This window comes from Ptychodera flava, chromosome 17, assembly GCF_041260155.1.
Source record: "Ptychodera flava strain L36383 chromosome 17, AS_Pfla_20210202, whole genome shotgun sequence".
Lineage (NCBI taxonomy): Eukaryota > Metazoa > Hemichordata > Enteropneusta > Ptychoderidae > Ptychodera > Ptychodera flava.
The window spans coordinates 21,493,507-21,516,474 of NC_091944.1; the positions used below are offsets into that span (position 1 = coordinate 21,493,507).

Sequence of the window (22,968 nt, forward strand, 5' to 3'; positions counted from 1 at the left end):
GATTATGAAATACAATGTTTAAAAGTTTCCATGGGTAAATTTTAAGCGAAAGTTCAACATTTTCCAATAAGAGGCATGCGCGTATTATTACCTTAAAGATAAGTGGTGTAAAAATTTCTGAGTTTGCACCCATGAACTGGTCTTACAGCTTTTGCATTGTTTTAAAAACTGTATTACTTGAAATTGAAGGATCTTCTTTCAATATGTATTTTATTGAAATCATTGTCATTGCCATTGTTTGTTGTGGTAGACTCTGAGATCAACAACGGTGACGTCAAGATCAATTATTATCATATTGTCTACGATCATATTTCAAAAATGTACAACGACCATCGCATGAGAGCGGATGTTCATGTATGTAAAATGATTTTGTCATTTCTGTCTCCTTCGTGTGGTTTGAATATCGACTTTCAAAATTGAGATAACCAAACCTACATAAGTTCTCATCTATTGTATATTTTTACTCTTCACAGAAATGGCTCTGTTGGTACGGTCCCTCCTTGTGTGTTCATTTCTCGTCGTCGCCCGTTCAGCTCATCTCTTCGACCAGCTGGACACCGAGGAAGGTGCAATTTTGCCCTGGGAAGATGCGGTAGACGCCGTACTCGTCGAGCGAGACCTCAACCGCGACGGTACCGACGAGGAACAAGCGTTCAAAAGGGCCCAGGAGAGCAGCCGAGACTGGAGTCGATACACGGTTCGAAGCGACTGTAAGTGGCCGAGTCAGTCAAGGTCACGAGTTGAAGATGTGCCCATTGAAATGCCTTTCGTGATAAGCAACAGTCTTAACATAATGCTTTTTGATTTCACAGAGAGCAGTTTGGTTCTGAGTTCCAATTTCTAAGAGGAAACTGTGAAAATTTGAGAGTTTGAATATCTGTCACTGCGGCGCGTTCTGCCTTAAAGTGGAGATACTTTATATTTCTCAGTTTTATTGTGCAAGCACTGTTTCCTTGTAAACTTGACATGACTCGCGGTATCTTATCTGTGTACGGCTACTTATGCTGTAACAGTTACTCTTATGGCAACCCAATACGTGTATAATGCCAGCTAGCTCCCTCCATTATAAAGACAGATTTCAAGGGAGTAAATGCCGTACTGAAATGATAAATTTTAATTTCGTTTTTTGCTTACATCGGAATCGGCGAAAAGCAACAGTAATGTATTATATGGAAATCAGACAAATGCTTGCAAGTTCATTGCCTGCCAAGATCAGAATCTGTTTGCCGTTTAGAGTTTGTCCATGTACTTGCAATGCTGCATGCTGTACTGAAGTAAAAATTGTGCGTTTTAATTGTGAATCTCCACAGCTCACTACGAATACAGCGAAGTCCTTCATCTTTCAATCTTATTCTTCGAGGCACAGCGTTCGGGTGTTTTACCGGAAGGCAAACGAATTCCATGGCGCTCCGATTCCGCCACCGAGGACCGTGGAAAGAATAGAAATGAAGATTTGACTGGGGGCTGGTACGACGGTAAGATCCATAACGTATCATTATGAAGACCACTTTTAACAAAGTGAGTTAAAGGTATACTGTCACCTGTTCCAATTTTGCCACAGTTACCATGGAAAGAGAAAATCTAGCCAATCACAGATTTTAAGCGGGTGGTCGCTTTTTAAAAGAGCGCCCTCACATGGGCAATTTGAATACCAAGGAACGCCCCTTTGACCATATATGGGCATATTTAGATTACAGGTGACTGTATACCTTTAATGAATGAAAGTACGTACTCATTAATCATTTCTAAACACCCATATCACGTGTTGGTAACACTTCTCAAAAGAACAGTAGCTTTAGCTTACTATAACAAATATTTTTTTCAATTCTTTTGTTGTTTAAAACAAGTAAAGTTTCATCGTTCTAAATTATGTTGAAAACAAATTATTTTATATGCACACACCATGCATCGTGTACAATACTTGAAGTCATTATTCACAAATTATTGTCCGGACGAAAATTGAGTTGTTTGGACATTAAACACGATGCAGGCTGTATTGGTATGCTAAATAATTAACATGTTGGACACATTTTAGGAGTTGGATAAGAAACGGCATTTTACAAGCACAAACATGATACTTGCAAATAATCTAAAGTTACAGTGAAGGGAAGTTTACACCAGATTTTTCACGTATCAAGTTTTGATTGAATATAACAGTGTATATCATAATATGTTTTGATGCGCTATATATCTGCTGCTATATTCGTTTGCGCCTCGTGGAATATCAAGTTATAAACTATAAATGCGTAACCGAAAGAACTTGATAATCTATTGAGAATAATAGTATTAGTAGGAGAGAAATAAGCTGAAAGATCAGCTGAAAAATCAGAGAAATCAGGATTTCCTCCCTTACAGCCGGTGACCATGTGAAGTTTGGTTTGCCGATGGCGTTCAGCGCAACTGTTCTAGGATGGGGGTTCCTTGAATATCGCGATGCGTATGAGGTTGCAGGGTTGGTGGACTACATGAGAGACTGCTTAAAGTGGGCGTACGATTACTTCATGAAATGCCATACGAGGAGAAACAGGTTCTTCTATCAGGTAAGCAAATAATTTTGTCGGCAAAACCATTTTCACAGAACTTAGAGGAATTCTGTCAACTGTAATAGCAAAAGTAGCTACTCACAGATTTTCACCTGGCATGTCCACAGCAAAACAAGTGTGCACCTGCTTCTGATGTTCTATAAGAACATGGTTCACGTGCTACCAAATATGGACATATGCAAATATGCGATGACAGAGTGACATTATGTGTGTTATAGTTTGCCGGTATTTGTCTGTACCATAGACCCCTTCCCCCAAAAAAGTCCCGCTTTTTGTTCTTTTGAGGATAGACCTATGCCATAAACATACAATGTCAAGCTTACTGTATCATCTCATTTGAACACGACCTTGACTTTTGTACATTCGCTCATAAAGAATAACCTTTTCCATTGTACACGACTGTAAACTTTGCCATCTTTCGCGCTCATTACAGGATATTACATCATGTGTCTGTTCGTCAGTGTGCATTAGCTATTTGAATCTAAAACACACTTTCTCTACAACAGTCTGTCTTCCTTAGCTTAGGAGCTCGTGAAATACCCCCGGAGAAATACCATAGTTTTGGCCGACTAAACAGCCCTTGGGAAAAAACGAACATACGAATTTACCTCACGACCAGTCGATATGTTATTTTTAATATTGTCTTTCAGGTGGGCGATGGTGACCTTGATCACAGAGAATGGAATCGTCCGGAGGACTTGACGACGGAGAGACCTTCCTCTTACGTGGACAACCGAACTCCTGGCTCCGATGTATTGGGCGAAACCGTTGCAGCTCTCTCCGGCTGCTCGCTAATTTTTACAGAAGTCGGTAGGGAATGGAACGCATTTACATAAACTGCGTGGTTTCGCCTAAAAACTAAACTTTTTTCGTCCAAAAATCCTCCAAGGCGAAAGAGCACTAGATTTGCGTACGTTACACTGAAGTGCAAGCTTCTTGAAAAAAACAAACAAATAAATCGAACATCGTCAAACTCAGGCTCTTGACTTTTTGATACTTGATACTATCGGATCTTTCAAGTTTCGCAGCTGACACGCAGATTCTATTCTCTGTCTACTTGTGGGTGTGTAATTTAAACAAAATGTTTCAAAAAATATGTATTACAACAAAGAAAAACAATGCTAAAATCACATAATGTTCTTCCACAGACCCTGTTTATGCGGCTAGATGTTTGGAGGAAGCCAAAGACCTTTATCGAATGGCGACAAACTGGAGAGGAGCGTATCCACAAACAAAATATTACATGTAAGTGACCTTTGACCCAGATGTATAATGCCTTTAACATACCCGCAAACAAAATATTAAATGTAAGTGACCTTTGACCGAGATGTATAATGTATTTAACGTACCCTGGCATACACATAAAATAATTTTATTGCTATTTTCTGTGATTTCTGAAGCTCAAGAGGGTACGGGGATGAACTGATGTGGGCAGCGGCCTGGCTGTACCGCGCCACCAACGACACGCAATATCTCGAAGACGCTGAAGGGTTTTACGAAGAGTTCGGTGGGAGATGGATATCTTACAATTTCGGTTGGGGCGACAAGAGGCCTGGTGCACAGGTACATATTCATACGATTCCGATAGGCAGTTTGGTTGCCACGGTCGTGGTCGGTGGAAATGTCCGACGTTAAGAGCTGAGGGCGCTAAAATAGTTCACAAAAGGGACGTGCATGTTTTATCAAATAGCTTATGGAACATTATACACATATTGACTGGCCATGTGGGCAACAGCATACGTCTGTACCCCGAGGGACTGTGAGTCATCCCCAAAAACAGTCTGTTTTGGGGTGACTCACAGGCCCGAGGGGTTAAAGACGAATGCTGTTTTTCTCATGGCCAGTCAATATGTGTTTTATAACACACCTCATCCTCAGTCATGCATAAGAACGTACCATACACAAATTTAAACTTGTCGCATGTAATACAATGTAGGTTGCAGTGGTTCAGGAAGGAAAAGTTTTTTCCAGTAGGATCGCAATAATTCTGCAAAACGTTCAATGATCCTTTGATTATAGTTTTCGTCCGTTTCGAATCCTTGTCGGAAACCAGAGCATTCAGTTCTTCTTCAGAAAGTAGGATAAACCTAGAAATCTCTCGACTATCATTTCTATCGGCCGCAGACGACATCTTTGTTTACATTCCGGTCCGCGTATGCGTCAATGTCGTTTTTGACGTCATTTTTCGGAACTGGTGCCTGTCAGGCAACAGTTCCAACAAATGATGCCTGATGACGTCGTTTACGTGGATCCGTCAGCACAAAAAGAACGCATCCCACGTGACTATCAATTGACGAATTAGAATACAGACTGTGGATGAGGTGTGTTATAACATAATATGATTGAAGCAATCTTCGACAGTTTTTGGAATGAGGCACAGACATTAAAATTTCATCCTGCGTTTGGATACTGTGAGAGTGATGCTGCTTAAATTGCGTTTCCTCGCAGCCTGGGATATCTTTGACGTCATTTCTCTCCAATCAGTAGACATTTACCAGAACTCTCCTCTGGGATCACTTTGAAACGGTATTCCCGTTCAAAAATTTATCGTAGTAAAACCAAATTGATAATCAATATGAATAAATATCACAAGCTATTTGTAAGTGCAAATTACAAGTTTTTTAGTTGGCACCGCTTACATGGAAATTCTGTTATAAAAACAAAAGAAGACTTGGAAATGGATGTGCTCTATACCATTATGATTGCTCCGAGTCCATGATAAAGAAATATTCTGTACGGGTACGAGGGCGCTCTTTTCTGTAGCTTAATGTTGCAACGTGAATCGGAGTGATCAAATCACCATAATGAAGATGTTTCCCGGATGACTCTCCTGATATGCAAATTAACTGCTTGGATCAATTTCATTAATCACTTTTTACGTCACTGCTGTTCTCCCCCTCTCTTGAAGTTGTTGATGTACCAACTGACCGGCAATCCAGACTACGCGGAACACAGCCAAGCTTTTCTCGATAACTGGCTGCCCGGTACTGAGGATGGAGTGCCGTATACACCCAAAGGTTTGGCATGGCGCCACCACTGGGGTAGCTTGTCAATGTCATGTGAGTTCACACATGGCTATAATCGTATTAGCCAAACATACACATAACACATACACTTCAAATTTGTTAATTCCTTATGATTTAGGACATATAATATTACAAGAAGAAATGCAATTGTTTTCACATATCGCGTCATATATGGACATCCCATAGTCACAAGTCAACGTCAAGACTGAACTGAATAAGATATGCATGCTCCTACGCCTGGATTCTATAATATCGACACATAGGGTAGAATGCGCCAAGATATTCAGACTCACTTTTTTACAATACTTGTATGGTCCACTTATTTTGGGGGTTCATGCTGAAACTCGGGGAGTGTGTAAAGTTTCACAGTGTCCATTTTTTCGAAAACCGAAAATTTAATTTTTTCCACTTGGAGTTGAATCGGGGAAGAAGGTTATTTTGAATTCAATATTTCGACTTGCAAGTATTCCCTTATCAAATCCAGTATAAAAATTAGGGTTCACCGTGTAAGGTTTGGTACCAGAGAAACAAATTACTTGATATATTACCGATATTTGAAATTCAAAAACTCTATTAGGAAAAGTACAACTTTCTGCTTTCGAAGAACGGTTTTCGTTTTCTAAGAGCTTTAAAACAAACTCCCACAAGTGGTAGATCAGAAAAGAATTGAAAAAAAAACTGACAGTCAGAATCATCTGTCCCCGAGGTGCATTCTGCGTTTACTCTGGCTGGCATGTCCCACTAAAACTGGGTTTTGAAATAGTTGTAGTTCCATGTTTAGTTAATGCCTTTAATACCAACCACTTCTCCGTAGAGTTGTGTGTCACCAACATGAAAATTGCAAGACCTACATTTTCCGATACTTCGCTTTGTTTCACATTCACTTGTTTTCTTTTTAAAATATTTTTCAGCGGCAACGTCTTTTCTGGCATTGATGGCAGCTGATCTTGGACTGAAGACGGAACAATACCGTACTTTTGCCGTCAACCAGATCCACTACATCCTGGGCGATGCCGGGCATAGCTTCGTAGTTGGTTTTGGCAGAGATCCACCAAGGCAACCACACCACAGGGCTAGGTGAGTACTTCCATCAAAGGCATACAGTCATGACATCCGTAATCTAAATATGCCCATGTATGGTCAAAATGGCGTCCCTTGGTATTCAAAAGGTCCATGTGAGGGCGCTGTTTTTAAAAGGCGGCCACCCGCTTAAAATCTGTGATTGGTTAGATTTTTCTCTTTCCATGGTAACTGTGGCGAAATTGAAACACATGACAGTATAACTTTAATTCAATCCATCTCGAACTGGTTGATCACTTCATGAGGACTTCAAGACAAATTATTAGACGCTGTGCAACAGTACATTAAAATTTGCAAGAATGCGGTTCAAGACCCGAGCTTCAGGGTTTTTTGGGGGCGACTTGTAAAATCTGCATTGTCATGATACTACTTGTATCCATGCCACATCGTAAAAATTAGTAGCGACTAAGTACACAAGTCCGTTTCCTTTCAGCTCTTGTCCAGATCCTGGCATACCATGCCTTCACCGCAATAGCTACAAATTCGACGGCCCTAATCACCACGTGTTGTACGGCGCCCTCGTAGGCGGGCCGGACGAGAACGACAAGTGGGAAGACAACCGGGCCAATTACTATCAGAACGAACCTGCCTGTAACTACAATGCGGTCTTCCAGTCAGCTGTAGCAGGTTAGGCATACTTGCATTGAGTGACAAAGAAACCGTTGGGAATTTTAAAGGGAACGTATTTGGCATGCATATACCTATGTATAAGGAGTTTTCTTTTTTTTATTATGGAACAAACCGCATGAAAAACAGACTGAGAAAACATTAATTAACGGCATCTCTAATTGATATCGATAAAACGATGGGACAACATATTTCTCTGACAGGTCACACTGAGACTATTATCAACTGAGCTAATACGGTTTTTGGAGAGTATTATGAGCATAAATTTTCGTCGAAGGAACAGCTGATGAGCGTATACTTTGCGGTCTGCTTTCTGACTGGTCTGAAATCAGATACGATACATCTTCTATTTTTGCTGTAAAGGTGGCTATGAAGATATGTAAGATCACGTCCTCACACTTTTGTATTTTATGTCAGGTCTGAAGTATCTTGAGCTAATGGGAGAACTGTAGACCAGAGAAGTTGTGATGACGTCAACTACGCTATCCGAAGTCGCGCCGAAAACACTTATAGTCACCAAATGTCTACGTCTATTTGTGAAAAACTGGCCATTTACCTGTTTATATTAGTTTCGTCCGTTAGCTGGAGTATAAATAAAATATCTGCAAGTCAATCAGATGTTTTGTTTGTTTGTTTGTTTTGTTGCTTTTTTGTTTTGTTTTCCGGTGACGATGTGGCGGGTGGAATGCTAAATGGAGACTCGGACATGTTTTGATATATCAGTGCTCCGCTGAGGTTTCTGAAAATGCAATTTTCGGTGCTGTAAACATGAACATGAATGGCAATAACAAAGTTATCGTATCTGACATTTACTATGTGAAAATTAGTCCCGTTAAGCAGGTCCTCTGCCGGCAGCTGTAACGAATTTTTCCCGGGTGTTTTGAAGCACCTACGCAGTCTTGCAGCTGTGTGTCGCGGTCTTGACTCGATTTATAATAAGCGTGACTCGGAGTTTTACTGTAAAGGAAAACTATTTCCACATATAGGCCCTATACACATGTATATACTTTGTACATACGTATATACTTTTTTCTTCTGAGCTGATCATTGGTTATATTTCCTTACGATGCAATGGTAACAACTTCTATAAGCCGTCATCATATGGCAAACGATTGCCAGAGTCCGCCAAATTCACCATCTCCTAATTTGGTATGCGAGGTGCGAAAGTTGAATATCTGCCAGAATGATGCTGGCGTTATTGTGTGAAGTGCAACCAAAGTACATGCACAAAAAGTATTTCTTTCGCCGTAAAGAATTGAAAATTTGAAACAGAAACGGCGATTTTCTTCGAGAAAGCCTCGTCATATTTAATCTAAGCGAGCCATGTTCTTCGTTAAGTGTTATTTCGGTGACATCTGCTCGTCAATATATAGAAAAAGATTTCATTTGCTTTCGTTGTAGGCATGCAATCTGTGTAAACGTGACATTTTAGGCCAGGTCCTAGAGTGTGTAAAATATGAGCGGTTAGTTTCACTCCAAAATTATCCTCAGTAAGATATTACTTTCCTGTCGAATTTTTTCAAGCATACACAACATGATATTTTTGTGAAAGTCAGCTTTTAATGTACTACTCTCAGCGGTTGGTTTATATGAAATATTTTCATTTCATACACGTTTGCATCTAATATGCCCCACTGTCAACATCTGTTCGCCATTGAATATGATGCGTGCAGTGAAGCGGCTATTACATTCCAAATCTGCGTAGCGGTGCTATTTCATGCGTGCATCTTAGAGATGCAAATTAATATATTCATATGCGGGGACAATGCTTTTTGTGTCCTTGTCCTGAATGACCGCATGACGTCTCCGTTTTCGGTCACCCACGCAACGGTACGGTATACTTAGGTCATAAAAGAAATTTCTTTGTTTGCCGTCCTTGGATTTTTTAAAAACCTACCAGCCAGCCAGGGAAAAAACAGACACAAACGAAAAACACAGGTGTATTAACATAAGCTCAATTTTTATTTGGTTTCTTTTGGAAAAATATTTTTATTTGTAATAGTGTCAACATTGTGTTTGTTTCTTAGAGTTCTCTGAAAACCTACCAGCACGCGGATTGCAAACAAAGATTTTTATTTAAAGCGCCTAACCTCAGAATTGTAACGTTACTGTTGTGGTACTCTCGTATTCTGGAAGAAGGTTACTTGTACAGACCTAAGAAATGCACCCTAGGATTCAAGGATTCACAATGTGCAATTTTTCCCGTCTTCAAAGTATAGGAATAGGCACGGCGTGTACATAGTTTTCCAAAGTTCCATACGCTTTTCACTTGCGAAAGTAGCAAACTTTAGCCGAGTCTCAGTCTTTGGGTGTTTTCACTGCTCGTGTTTTTCTGTTTTACCAATCTCGGAGTCGGTAAATGGCAATCCGGAAAACTGGTCATGGAAACCTAACGACAAAAATCTATATCGTTCTAATTGTTTCCTTTAGCTTACGACAGAGGAAACTGGCACTAGACTTGTTTGAAAATAAAACCTATTTTCCGTATGAAACGGCTGTTTGCCAAAAATCTACTGACCTTGGCACGTTGTTATTTCTTTGTCTATAAAATGAATTGGAAACTTTGACACATACTCTTTTTCCTATCATATTACGGTCAGTGATAGAAAAGGAGGAAATCAGACTGAATCGAACAAGATGTTTGCCGAACTCAATTTACGCCTGACAGTAAAAAGTTAGAGAGAACTATATGCAAAAGGCTTTCATGTCAAACTGATGGAGCGTTTCACCATCGTTCTACAACTCGGAGATAATCAACACTCTGGTTTTCAGTCATAAACTGTTTGAAATATTTTCAATAAAAATATTTTTTCACCATAGAGACACTTAATCTTGTTGTTGTCATGTTGTAAATTTGGATATCATGAAAATTCAAAAAGTCATTATTATTATTATTATTATTATTATTATGAACACGCCATGGTAATGCGACTTATGATATATTTGTCTGCAATATCGACGGTGATCTGCTATAAGACCAACACACATACCATGGTAATATTATTCAGTTGTCATTTTATTAAATGTGAAAAATAAAAAAATAGCTTATTAGGCCCCTTAGTCCCGCTCATGGAAGTGTATAAAAGACCTGTGGATTGCTTCTTGGATCATTGGTCGGAAGTAGAGTTCTTTCGACACTAGAATTCCACTAGATTGCGATGCATTCGTCGACACTACTGCTTGTCTTTCTCTCAGTCTTCGCCGTGTCGGTCCGCTGCGACGCGGAAGAGGACGACGACACGCCCGATCCAGAATTGGTACCCCAGTTCGTACCCGAAGACGACGATGAAAGCGCGTCTTACGATGACGAAGAAGACAGCGGTGAAGTCAGTGGAGAAAGGCGCAAGCGATCCGCTGGTAAGAACACGCATTTCATTTACCAGAATTTTACAGTGATTTCGATATTTCTGACATTATACAAACAGTACGTTGAGAAGTGAAATACACCAAGCTTTGCTCAGAAGACCAGAACTTTAGCCAAGAGGTGACAAGCTGTAATGCTGTCATGAAATAATCAGAGGAAAATTAAGGAGCCTGGTAGTTTTGCAAAGCTGCAAAGTTTGGGCCCCAGTGCTACCGATGTTCTTCCATCAAAGTATTCTAGTGTTTAGCCGTTCTCGGGATTAAACGGACTAAAATCTCAACCGCGGACGCCGGGAAGTAAAAATCAATTTCGACATGATCCGAAAACACATTATGTACAATTTATCGTAACATTTACAAATCTGATGGACTGTGCTGAATAAATGTCTCACAGGAGAGAATAAGTTTTTTTATTTGTCATGAAAATATAAGCATCAGCCCGTAGCTAATACTGAGACGAGAAAATATGAACATGTAGGGAGTTGCGTGACTAAAAGCATTTTGTTTCCATTCATGATCGCTTACCTTCTATGTCCTCAATCTTTGACCAATAGCATGTTAAGACTCTTAACGTATATCGCCCATTAAAAATTTCATCCCTCCGTGTAGTACCCGCCTCGAAATTTAAAGAATGAAAGTTTTGCTCAAATTTTACGTGAGGGAACTTTAAAACATTTCCTTTCGAAATCAAAAATACAAATCGGGGTCACAAATTACCTATCATATTTGACGCTTTAAATTCAAACTGGGTGCCGTCCGTGTAATAACTCTACGGGCAAAATTTTTAAAAAAAAATTCGATTTTCACAAAAATAAACCGCCAAAAAATTTATTTATTCCATGAGCTTCAAAATGAATCGCGACAAGTGGTAAACTAAAAAGTATGGTAAAAAGTTTGACAGTCCGAATATGTCCCCGAGGTGCGTTATGCTGTCACTCCGCGTCATAAGCTACAGTGTACATTTATCTACCTGTGCTAATATTGTTCTGCTTTTTACTATCACTCGGCAGAGTACGACTACGCCGAAGTTCTGCACAAATCGCTCCTATTCTACGAAGCACAACGCTCCGGCAAACTTCCCGAGAATAACCGCATACCCTGGCGAGGTGACTCCGGGCTGGACGACGGAAGTGACGTCGGGGTAGATTTAACGGGAGGCTGGTACGACGGTAGGTTGAAACTTACTCTTGCAGAGTGGAAACCCGTTTTGTGGATTTTGGCGCCCTTTTTGAATCTCACAGCCACAGATTTCATTAATATTTTACATTTAATTCCCATAGAAGTTTCATTAGCGATTTTGCATCGCACCTACATGCATTCCATATACTCCCTTTGATGACTCTGTCTCCACACAATCACTGCAACATTTTTTTCTTTTTCCTTATCCGCCTCCACCGACCTATCCACCGTAAAAACAGCTGGCGATCACGTCAAGTTCAACTTCCCAATGGCCTTCAGTACCAACATGTTAGGCTGGGGTCTGATAGAGTTCTGGGAATCGTACGAAGAAGCTGGCGAGCTTGGTAACATGCTTGACGCTATCAGATGGCCGTGCGAGTATTTCATCAAATGCCATCCATCGCCGGATGTCTACTACTATGGGGTAGGTTCTAAGGAAGGAGAATATACATCACTCTTTCTACTCTAGGTCAAGTTAAAGGTCTTGAACATTATGGCTTAGGTATGGGAAAGGGCACCGGTACCAAACTAAAAGAGAGTATGATTATTTGACGACCTCCTTCTCTGGAAATAGAGATGCAGCGAATGAGATTACAGGCAGATTTTTGTTGAGTGACTTTTAAGACATATTCAAACTTTAACACTATGTTCAATAAGGCACTCAGAATTATGTCACACAAGAAAATATGAAATATTCATGAGCTTACATTAGCCCAATTTCCTCGACAAATGTGTAGCACGGGAGATAGACAGAAATCTTTACTGGCGTACCAAACATCGATGGCAAATGTGAAGAACACGCCTGTATTGTTAACCCTGCAGACAAAACCACGCCGTCACACAAGATATGAGTAGCACCCCCGGAGTCAACAACTTGAAACATTCCTCGTCAATTTTGTATACAAATTGTACACCTAAAATTAAAGCGTGTACGTTGATGTTCACATTGGGCAAAGCTACCCTGACGTTTTAAATGGCTTAAGGCTATTGTAGGGGCTATTTTAAAACACTAACCGTGTAGTACCTTGTTTTCAGAGTTTGTCATCTTTTTGTTGCAGTAGATGGTAAGATGCAGTGCAGGGGGAAAACAGGATATTCGGTTGCCATGGCGCCAATTTCAGGGTTAAAAATATGAGGAAATTTGTGGCAAAGATATCTATTGAACGAAAAGTCATACAACAACCGAATTTTTTCTGTAGCATTCAGATGTATATGTATTACAATATGAACCTAAATCTATGACACTGTATAAGATGTCAATATAAATTAAATCATAGTCATCTCGGTAAGATTGAAAAATTAATAAATTTCACAACTTTCCGTCAAGTTTCTACTATGACATGATTGGATGACCTTGTTTTTTGAGGTTTATTTTGTAAAGTATTTAATTTCACATATGTTGGCTGATTTTCATTGCATTCCAACCATTCTTTCAAGAGTTATTACTCCACAAGAAACGAATGCAGTACAAAACACAATTGTTAGGAATATTGGATTGAAATGTTTACAACATAAAGGTGATACTCATACTTCATGCAAAGTTTACGACCTCAAAATAGGGTATTGAACAAGTTTAAATTGTCAGTTACAATTCTATTTACAAAAGCCTGGTTGTAATTGCTTTCTAAGTGAAAAATGAACTGTTAATTATTAAAAAAACATTGATTTTATAATCAGCATGATAATGAAATTCATGTGAGATTCTTTACCTGTTATGTATATGGACACCTTTTTCTGGTTTAATTGCTATACCTGAATGAAAATCTTCATATGCCTTACAGTAATATCCACACAAAATATAAAACAGAATCATTTGTTGCAAATTTCTTCCCGATTACTCATTGATCTGGCTTTTTTAGACTGCAATTAGTCTCAAACTCACAATTTCCACAACGCCATATTTTACCTCTGAAAAAGCTGCTTCAATAAGCAAGCAAATGGTCACTACTTCATACATGATGCCATAACTCAACAAAGTTTTTAGGCAACAAAAAATAGCAATTTACCTGTTTTGAATATATAATTTGACTAAATAAAATTTGATCTGGGGTCAGTGGGAAAAAACCGCGATTTTTCTTGATTTTAGTTAATATTTTTTGAAGAATGATATAGCTTATTTGAAAGTATACATGTCGAGGGTGACAATGAAGGAAAAAAAATAAAATTTGATTTTTTGAGCATTTTGACCGACATTAGCCCAGACGATGGCCTTAAACATCCAATATCTTGATATTGTGAACAGGTAGGGGACCCTGGAGCAGACCATAACTATTGGGGGAGGGCCGAGAGCATGACGATGGAGAGACCGACTTGGACATGCACCAAAGATGACACGTGTTCTGACGTAGCAGGGGAGACTGCGGCTGCGCTGGCCGTCTGTTCGATCGCTTTCAACAAGACGAGCGATTACTCTGGTAGGCCTATGCTATATTTACCGTGACGAATATTAACCCTTTTCCTGCAAGACGGTATCACTTCCCCATCAGCCAAGTCATTAAAAAGCGGTATTGATCCAAAACATGACGTATTTTCAACCACTTGGCGTAGTATGTTATAGCATCTTTTGTCCAAAACAAAATCAAGTTTACAGTATTTATGTTTTCAACAGCTTTCAAATGTTCAGTATTATATTAGAATACACGATATGGAATATGTTGTGTTTCATTAATTTTAACCATCTTGACCTGATGGTGAAATATGGACTTGGCAGGAAAAGGGGTAAAGAAAAACTCTGCAAGGTGCATGCCGGGTAGAGAAGGTCTCCGCATTTTTGCGGCGGATCAAATCGGCTTTTGATGGTGTTATCAGTCAGTCCTTTTTCTGTTAGTATACTATTGTGCAGCAGTTCAGTATATTAATCTTCGCAACAAATTCACATGATCAACATTTTGGAGAAATCTGTCTTTTTACTACTGTATGATTATTGCATTTATTGACCCTGACACCATTATGTGTGTCACTTTACGCAACATATCAATAGAAAACGGTGTTTGATTTGTTAGCATACGAAACTCAGAAAAACGACCGAGTAATCGGTGAACGATTTTCCGGCAATTCTATACACCTGCATGTACACCCGTGTCGTGATTTTTATTCGTTTTTCTTTTTGCCGTTTAGGTTACTGTTTGTGAAATTGCAATTTCTAGAGAACTGTTCGACCATAGCCGTGCCAACAACTTCCCTGTTTTTGACGCATGTCTGACAATAAAATCAAATTGTAAATCCACACACCCAACTTATGATTTTTTTGAATCACTTTTTTGAAGTCCTGTCTCACACATGTATTTCTTCTCTCCCTCAAGATAAGGCGTTTGCAGATCAATGCCTGCAGAAAGCTCAAAGTTTGTATAACTTGGCTCACAACAACCCAGGGAAATACTACCCTATGACATCTGAAACCGGAAACCAATACTACGTGTAAGACTCCGTTTGCCTTCTTCAGTTTGTTAAATGACATCACATAAATAAATATTATCAATAACACTGTCTAAAGCCCTAATTGCGTTGCTTTAACTGCCATTTGAACAGAGCAGCCATCTTAACATTTAAGAACTAATATGCTGTTATTACAAATCGGCTCAGCAAAACAGCAATCTATAAAGCAGCCAGAAGATTATATTGATAATGTCACATTTTTATAAGAAGCTCTACATCGGCATCAATATTTAGGATACACCAAAATATATTATTTCTGTTGTCAAATGTGTTCAGACAATTCTTGTAGAGTAATGACAATCAGACACATCTCCTATTACAACAAAGCCAAATAAAAAATAACATTTTTCCAGTGACCCGACCTACTTTGTTTTCCTTTTTCAAACCTCACGCTAAATTTTGCTACTTTGTAATGGGCCACACCCTATAAATATGAACAACAAAATAGTTCTCGACCGACCTATTTCATCGGGGCATGTTAACAGAAACACAATATTTTTTATGCCTAATATGACATAACTGAACCTATACCGAAAACTACATTATACAGAAAATATGAAACCACTGACGCTTTAATGTAAATCAGAATGTAGATCATGAGCATGACACAGACTTCTGTACCTTAAAAATCTTACTACAGATCTCTTCTTTTAGAGCTTGTGTGGGTTAATTTTGAAAGTTTGTCTTTCATTTTCGAGGCGCATATTACCTTAACTCACGGCAAATAGCCTTTCAATCCGAAGCCTCAAGTGTCTCCCTGCCTTTCGCAGCAATTTTTTATAATTCCCATGCAATCGTTTACGAATAGATCCATCCGATTCCACGACGAACTTGCTTGGGCCTGCCTGTGGTTGTACCTCGCCACCGGAACTCCAGAGTATCTCAGCCGAGCGGGCGAAGCTGCCGCCACTATGGACACATTCGACGGAGACGAACTCTACATCCACGCGGCCGTCAAGATGTTCCAGACAACAAAGTTCTCCCTGAAAGGCAAGGCCTTTGCCATGAGCTGGAACGATAAGCGACCGGCTGTCCAGGTATGTAAGAAACATTCATCCCAACTGTGATTCGATGCTGACCGTCAGTCGTATCCGTTCATTGATTTTAGCCTTGCATATAGACGGTTTTAGTGGGCGTCGATATTACTTTGTAATTTAGAAGATATGTACATTTGATATCAGTAAAATGTAGGGGAGAAAAACACGATTCAATAGTAGTAGAGCCAAGAATGACGCTGTTGTCTTTTCACCAATTTCACAAAGTTGCTCCTGTATAAACTGACGAAAGACAGGATAAGCGCAAAGAAGGTCAACAAGTTCATTGATGCCTGGAAGGACCTTGTGCCCAGGACGCCTGGAGGCCTCTCCGTTAGACCTCAGCTCATCTGGGGCAGCAACGGAATCGCAGGTAAGTTCTTGTCCAAAGGTTGGTAGGTTCTCGTCCAGGTAGAGCGTGGCTTGTTTGTTTGAGGTATGACACGTGACTTGGTATATTGGATTATGCGCTTTGCAAAGTTTTATATCCGAAAGTGTAATAAACAGTATAAGGGACTGGACACAAATTACAGGGGGGGGTGGGCCGGTGTTTTTTGGGAGTGGGTCGCCATTTTTCGCGCAAGCATTTTTGAAGGGTCATAAAATTTTGTGCAAGCCTATGGGGGAGGGTCACCTTTTTTCATGCATCAAAGCTGAAATTGCATGTGCACGTTATGGAATACTGAAAAAAGAAAAAATACCTCCTGGCACTTTCATTTTCTGCCATTACCATTTTCGGCGCGCCCTTCGGCCGCAAATTTCAGGTATAATAAACAATGTATTGATGATCCAAGCAGCCACATTGATTTAAGTTGTCATGATTTCTACTTATTCAACACTATTGTGCATAACTGTCCCCTATAATGACTCTTTCAATAACAATTTGGGAGATTACTTATTTGACATCATTCTCCCATTGACAATACATTGGGTATAGGTCGGTGTCAAACGTTCATGTCGCTGTATGTACATTTTTTAATTTTTTGAGGACATTGACAGAATACAAACTGTTCAGAATAGTGCATAGTGTCATCAATAACAACTGGAAGCTTCAGGTCGAACAACTTTTGAATAACAATTTAGGATCAGATAACCTATGAGTTACTTGTAGTTTCATCATAGAGTGCCATGTATAGTGAATCAACATTTTGGTGAAATTCCAAAATCAAATTTCTTGCACACCCATTGACTTGAAACCACTCTAGTCTAATCATGAATATTAATACAAATAATTAGGTGTACATAAATGCACAGGTTTACCAAGTTTTGTATTGGAAAAAAATTATTCATAGTTTCATCATAGAGTGCCATGTATAGTGAATGGACATTTCAGTGAAATTCCAAAATCAAATTTCTTGCACACCCATTGACTTGAAACTACTCTAGTCTAATCATGAACATTAATACCAATAATCAAGTGTACATAAATGCACAGATTTTCCTATTTTTGTATTGGAAAAAAATTATTCATAGTTTCATCATAGACTGCCATGTATAGTGAATGGACATTTCAGTGAAATTCCAAAATCAAATTTCTTGCACACCCATTGACTTGAAACTACTCTAGTCTAATCATGAACATTAATACCAATAATCAAGTGTACATAAATGCACAGATTTTCCTATTTTTGTATTGGAAAAAAATTATTCATAGTTTCATCATAGACTGCCATGTATAGTAAATCGACATTTAAGTGATATGCCAAAATCAAATTTCTTGCACAACCATTGGCTTGAAACCACTCTAGTCTAATCATGAACATTAGTACCAATAATTCAGTGTACATAGATGCACAGATTTACCTATTTTTGTATTGGAAAAAATTATTCATAGGGTTTCACCATAGACTGCCATGTATAGTGAATCAACATTTCGGTGAAATTCCAAAATCAAATTTCTTGCACACACATGGACTTGTAACCACTCTAGTCTAATCAAGAACATAAATATCAATAATCAAGCATACATAAATACACAGATTTGCCAAGTTTTGTATTTAAAAAAAATTATTCGTAGTTTCTTCATAGACTACAATGTATAATGGATCCACATTTCACTGAGCGAAGTTCAAAAAACAAAGTTATTGTACACAGATGCACGTGTTACCACCCTCTGCTAATCAAGCACAATTATGTCAATTATTCAGGGTCATATATACACAAATAGTGCATATTTTTAATTCTGAAATTTTTTTTTACAGTTTTGTCATAGACTCCCATGTATAGTGGATCAACATTTTATGCGAAATTCCAAAAACAAAGTTATTGTACACAGATGCACATTTTACCACCCTCTTCTAATCAAGCAATATTATGTCAATTATTCAGGGTCCATATATGCACAAATGGTGCAAATTTTTAATTCTGAAAATTTTTTGACAGTTTTGTCATAGACTCCGATGTATAGTTTTGTCATAGACTCCCATGTATAGTGGATCAACATTTTGACAGAAATTCCAAAATCAAATATCTTGTTCACATGTGCACTTGTAAACAACCCATGCTAATCAAGTATATCTATATCAGTTATTAAACATCTGTATATGAACAGATATAGCTAGTTTTATACTGGAAAATACACGTTCGTAGTTTTCTTATAGTCGACTACATGTATAGTGAATCAACATTATCGATAAAATCTAAAACTTACATTTTTTGTACAGGCATGCACTTTTTACCTGCCACTTCAAGCAAAGTACATTTACATGAATAACACACATATGATTTGATGTTTTTTGGACAACGCGTTATATCGGCCACATTTTGCCTTCCTTTCGGGAGGGCGACTTAAAAAGTATAGCAAGTCAGAAGGGGGTCTTTAACACATTGCGGGGTTTTTTTTGGGGGGGGGGGTATTGAGTAACAGGGGAGGGTCACTTATTTTCATGCACGGATAAGGGGGAGGGTCACTAATTTTTGTGCATGAACTTTTGAAGGGTCACTATTTTTTACGCAGCGTTTTTTTGAAAAACACCGGCCCACCCCCCCCTGTAATTTATGTCCAGTCCCTAACAAAGGTATTTACTGTACAGTTTGCATAAATTATAATCATCAATTCGATAAGCAGATAAAAAGAACCATGTACAGGGCTTTCATAGAGAGCTAAGCCGAGAATTGAACACCCTACTCGAGAAAAATAAACGCTCGCCGAGCAGTTAAACATCCGACATGAGAAAAAAAACGTGTTGCATCGTGGGTATTTTCAAGATGGCAGCTACCATGCCAGCCTCATGATGTAGCCATTAAATACCAATTATATTTCGTTATATTTTATTTATAATGATTACATGAGCACAGGAAGTTACCGTATATGTGTGTTGTTTTGACACAAACAATTTCAAGTGGTCCAAACCCACAATTATGAGCCCGTACACGGCATTTGCGATTACAAACGTGCTGCTTCAGGATGCACTTAACATGACGGTCAGTCCATGTAGCTCGACAGCCAGGTAAAAAATGCAATGTTACCGCTGTCATTCTCAAGTTATAGCCATATCCTTCCGAAGCGCGCTCATTTAAATTTCGGTTTTTATTCGTGTTGGCAGTTTTTATCACTTAACAGAGGAGCGATTACTTTTCTAAATATCTATAATTATATTAATATCACCTTCAACGGTTTTGCATAAAAAATTGAGTTTTTTCTGGTCAAACTTTTAAAGGGGAGGCTAGAGCTTGAAGTCTAATGCCACTCAAATTTACACAGGGAGTGTACGGACGATATTATACAGCTACCTGTGCAGTGAAGGGTTCTCGATTTCTATAGGTAAAATGTCTGTTCGCGCCTAAAATCGAGGCATGAACGTAGATCCTTTATGACTTACTACACACTGGCGTTCGCTCTTCCAGCTAATGCTGCTTTCGTCGCGCTGATGGCAGACAAGTACGGAGTGACGTCAGACGCCGACAAAGCAGCGAGGTACGAATGGGCCAAACATCAAATTCACTTCATTTTGGGAGACGCTGGACACAGCTTCATGGTCGGATTTGGTGAAAACCCGCCGACCCATCCACATCACAGAGGAAGGTAATACAAGCATCGATTGTGATATATTGAACAAGCTGTAACGATTTCATTTCACTGTGGTTTTACGTTAGCTTCTATGTTTTACTGTTTCCTCGCAATTTTATGGCGTGGAGTTATAGTAACTGTTGTTTCATGCAGAATACAGCGCGAGTATTTTATTTGTCTGTCAGCTAGTCAACCAGTTTGTCTGTAAGTCAGTCAATTAGTTATTTATCAGGTCAATCATGTTCTTGATTAGGCACTTAATAATCTGTTGGTCAGAAAATACCCAATCATTCCACCCTTTGGCAAAATTCACCAAAAATGTACATGATAACTTTGAGCCCCGCTATATGAATAGGACTTATGGTCTGTATCTTTTAACAGCGGATGTTCTGACTGTTTACGTGTACAAACGTTTAATTACATTTCTGTGGTCTTAGCACGTGCCCAGTGGACGGACCATGCAACTGGAAGACGTTCAGAGATCTGGTCACACCCAACGCCAACGAACTGACCGGAGCCGTAGTCGGAGGACCGAACGATAAGGGAGAATGGAGTGACAACCGAGCCGATTACGTACGTAACGAAGTGACCACCTATTACAATTCCGGTTTCCAATCTGCAGTAGCAGGTATGTCAATTTTCAATTAGTTTCAAACGTTACATAGCAAATGAATAATATATCCAAATTGTGAATTCGTTCCAAAAGTTAACAGTGTACCAAGGCGTGTAGATGCTCAACAACAAACCATTACAAAAGTCACATGACAGATAAGAACGAATCACTGACATTGACGGTAGGAAATTTTGCATAGAAGCACATACAGTCAAATTAATATGTAAATTTCCCTACATTTGCATATTTTTTTCGTGTCCTCGTTGGTGTGTCATTTTGAAATACGATGACGTAACTGTCCTTTCCTTCCGTTTAAGCGCTGATGCAAATGGAGAAAACCGAATAAAGCATTACGAGGCGTTGACGTTGTGACTCATACCATCGTGACCAGATAACCTGAAAGATCCAACACCTTTTATGTCTTTCAAGATCGAGCATGCCCTGGTAAAATTAGTGATGATTCCCGTCGTGAAGACTTTCAAAATGTTGCTAATTATGCGAGAAGTGAATTGTCTATAATTTTGAAATTCGTAGTTTCCATGACTTACTATCAAATTATAGTTTACAATTTACGTTACCCAAAATTTGATGATTTGATCGAATAAATATCGTACAGCAATCAATAATATACTATCATAAGGACTTTTATGTATACATGTACGTACATACTACAACATACATACATACATACATACATACAAACATACATACATTACATACATACATTACATACATACATTACATACATACGTACGTACGTACGTACGTACGTACATACATACATACATACATACATACATACATACATACATACATTACATACATACATTACATACATACATACATACATACATACATACATACATACATACATACATACGTACATACATACGTACGTACGTACGTACGTACGTACGTACATACATACATACATACATACAGACTGACTGACAGACAGACAGACAGACAGACATACACGATCACGTTGAACTGTATGCGTTTATATGAGTGTGTGTCAGTAGAACGTTTAAATACCAAACACACAATGTATGTACGTAATCCACATATCCTGTATATTTTCAATTATGGCATGTATCCCGATAAACATTGTATGCAAGATACTATTGTGATTTAATTGATCTAGTAGACGGAACGTTTGCCGAAGCTGTTCGAAGCTTGACGCTTCTCACATTGGGTCAAAGATACCACAGGAACGGAGTGATAACCCTCGGTGAACAAGGCTTGGGAGAATTAAGTCAAGTGAATTTCTTCAGCATTGTAGAGGAGATTTTTCGGATTGCATTTTAATATTTATGTACTTCAACGTTGATAAGGTTTAGTATCACTGTATATTCAAATGAATTTCAAAGACATTGTTTCACACAGTTCTCACTAATCATATGCAAACGAGTGACAAGTTACTACCCTTTTCAGTAATAGAGCGCGAATCCACTGCAGTGAACTGCAATAAAACTGCTCACACTAGTTAGTTTCAGCTGTAGCCAGCTGGCAAAGTCGACAACATTGTATGTCCCATGCAGACAGTTTGTCTGGGGAAGTTGAAATAAAAAAAAAAGATTTGTACATGGACCAGTGCATGGTAATGTTACATTGTATCTTAATCTTGAACACAGGGTGCCAATCGTAAACTCTAATTTACAACTCGAGCCTCAGACAGAGCTAGTTTTGCCTTTGTACAAGGAGACTTTTTGGTCTTTATCAAGTAGCCTTGTTCAACACCAAAGTGGCCACGGCTACAGCTGAAACTAATTAGTACAAGCAGTTTTATTGCAGTTCGCTGCAGTGGCTTCGCGCTCTATTACTGCAAATGGTTGTATTGTTCAAGTTTATGTTGGCCACCATCGAATCCAACGGGTAATTATGATATTAAACAACCTCTTTGTGATAGCAGAGGCTAAGTAATTGTCCATAGTTCCTTTCTCATATCGATCTACCAGTGTGCTAGAAGATGTTCTGAGGAAGATTTGGCAGTTGATGCAACGTGCACCGCTTTTCTTATAACCCAGGTGCTTCAGTATAACGAACGAGTGAAGATGAC

General features: G+C 38.9%; 2 protein-coding genes across 6 annotated transcripts in view; both read left to right on the forward strand.

The window, feature by feature from the left end:
- Nucleotides 1-7,894, forward strand: part of LOC139115761 (endoglucanase 4-like) — a 31,225-nt gene extending 23,331 nt beyond the window's left edge. For all 5 annotated transcript variants that reach the window (XM_070678090.1, XM_070678094.1, XM_070678095.1 and 2 more), the window contains exons 2-11: nt 474-710; nt 1,311-1,475; nt 2,356-2,540; nt 3,194-3,353; nt 3,692-3,788; nt 3,944-4,106; nt 5,452-5,602; nt 6,481-6,646; nt 7,083-7,276; nt 7,694-7,894. In XM_070678090.1, the coding sequence (XP_070534191.1) occupies nt 476-710; nt 1,311-1,475; nt 2,356-2,540; nt 3,194-3,353; nt 3,692-3,788; nt 3,944-4,106; nt 5,452-5,602; nt 6,481-6,646; nt 7,083-7,276; nt 7,694-7,728 (1,551 nt within the window). In that variant the 5' untranslated portion in view covers nt 474-475 and the 3' untranslated portion in view covers nt 7,729-7,894. The remainder of the gene's footprint in view (nt 1-473; nt 711-1,310; nt 1,476-2,355; nt 2,541-3,193; nt 3,354-3,691; nt 3,789-3,943; nt 4,107-5,451; nt 5,603-6,480; nt 6,647-7,082; nt 7,277-7,693) is intronic.
- Nucleotides 7,895-10,335: 2,441 nt separating this feature from the next.
- Nucleotides 10,336-21,544, forward strand: LOC139115762 (endoglucanase E-4-like). Its single transcript, XM_070678096.1, has 10 exons — nt 10,336-10,633; nt 11,650-11,808; nt 12,058-12,242; nt 14,061-14,232; nt 15,121-15,235; nt 16,062-16,290; nt 16,516-16,660; nt 20,134-20,311; nt 20,734-20,924; nt 21,227-21,544. The coding sequence occupies exons 1-10, from the start codon at nt 10,435-10,437 to the stop codon at nt 21,253-21,255; spliced, it is 1,602 nt and encodes a 533-aa protein (XP_070534197.1). The 5' UTR covers nt 10,336-10,434; the 3' UTR covers nt 21,256-21,544.
- The last annotated feature ends 1,424 nt before the right edge of the window (nt 21,545-22,968 follow it).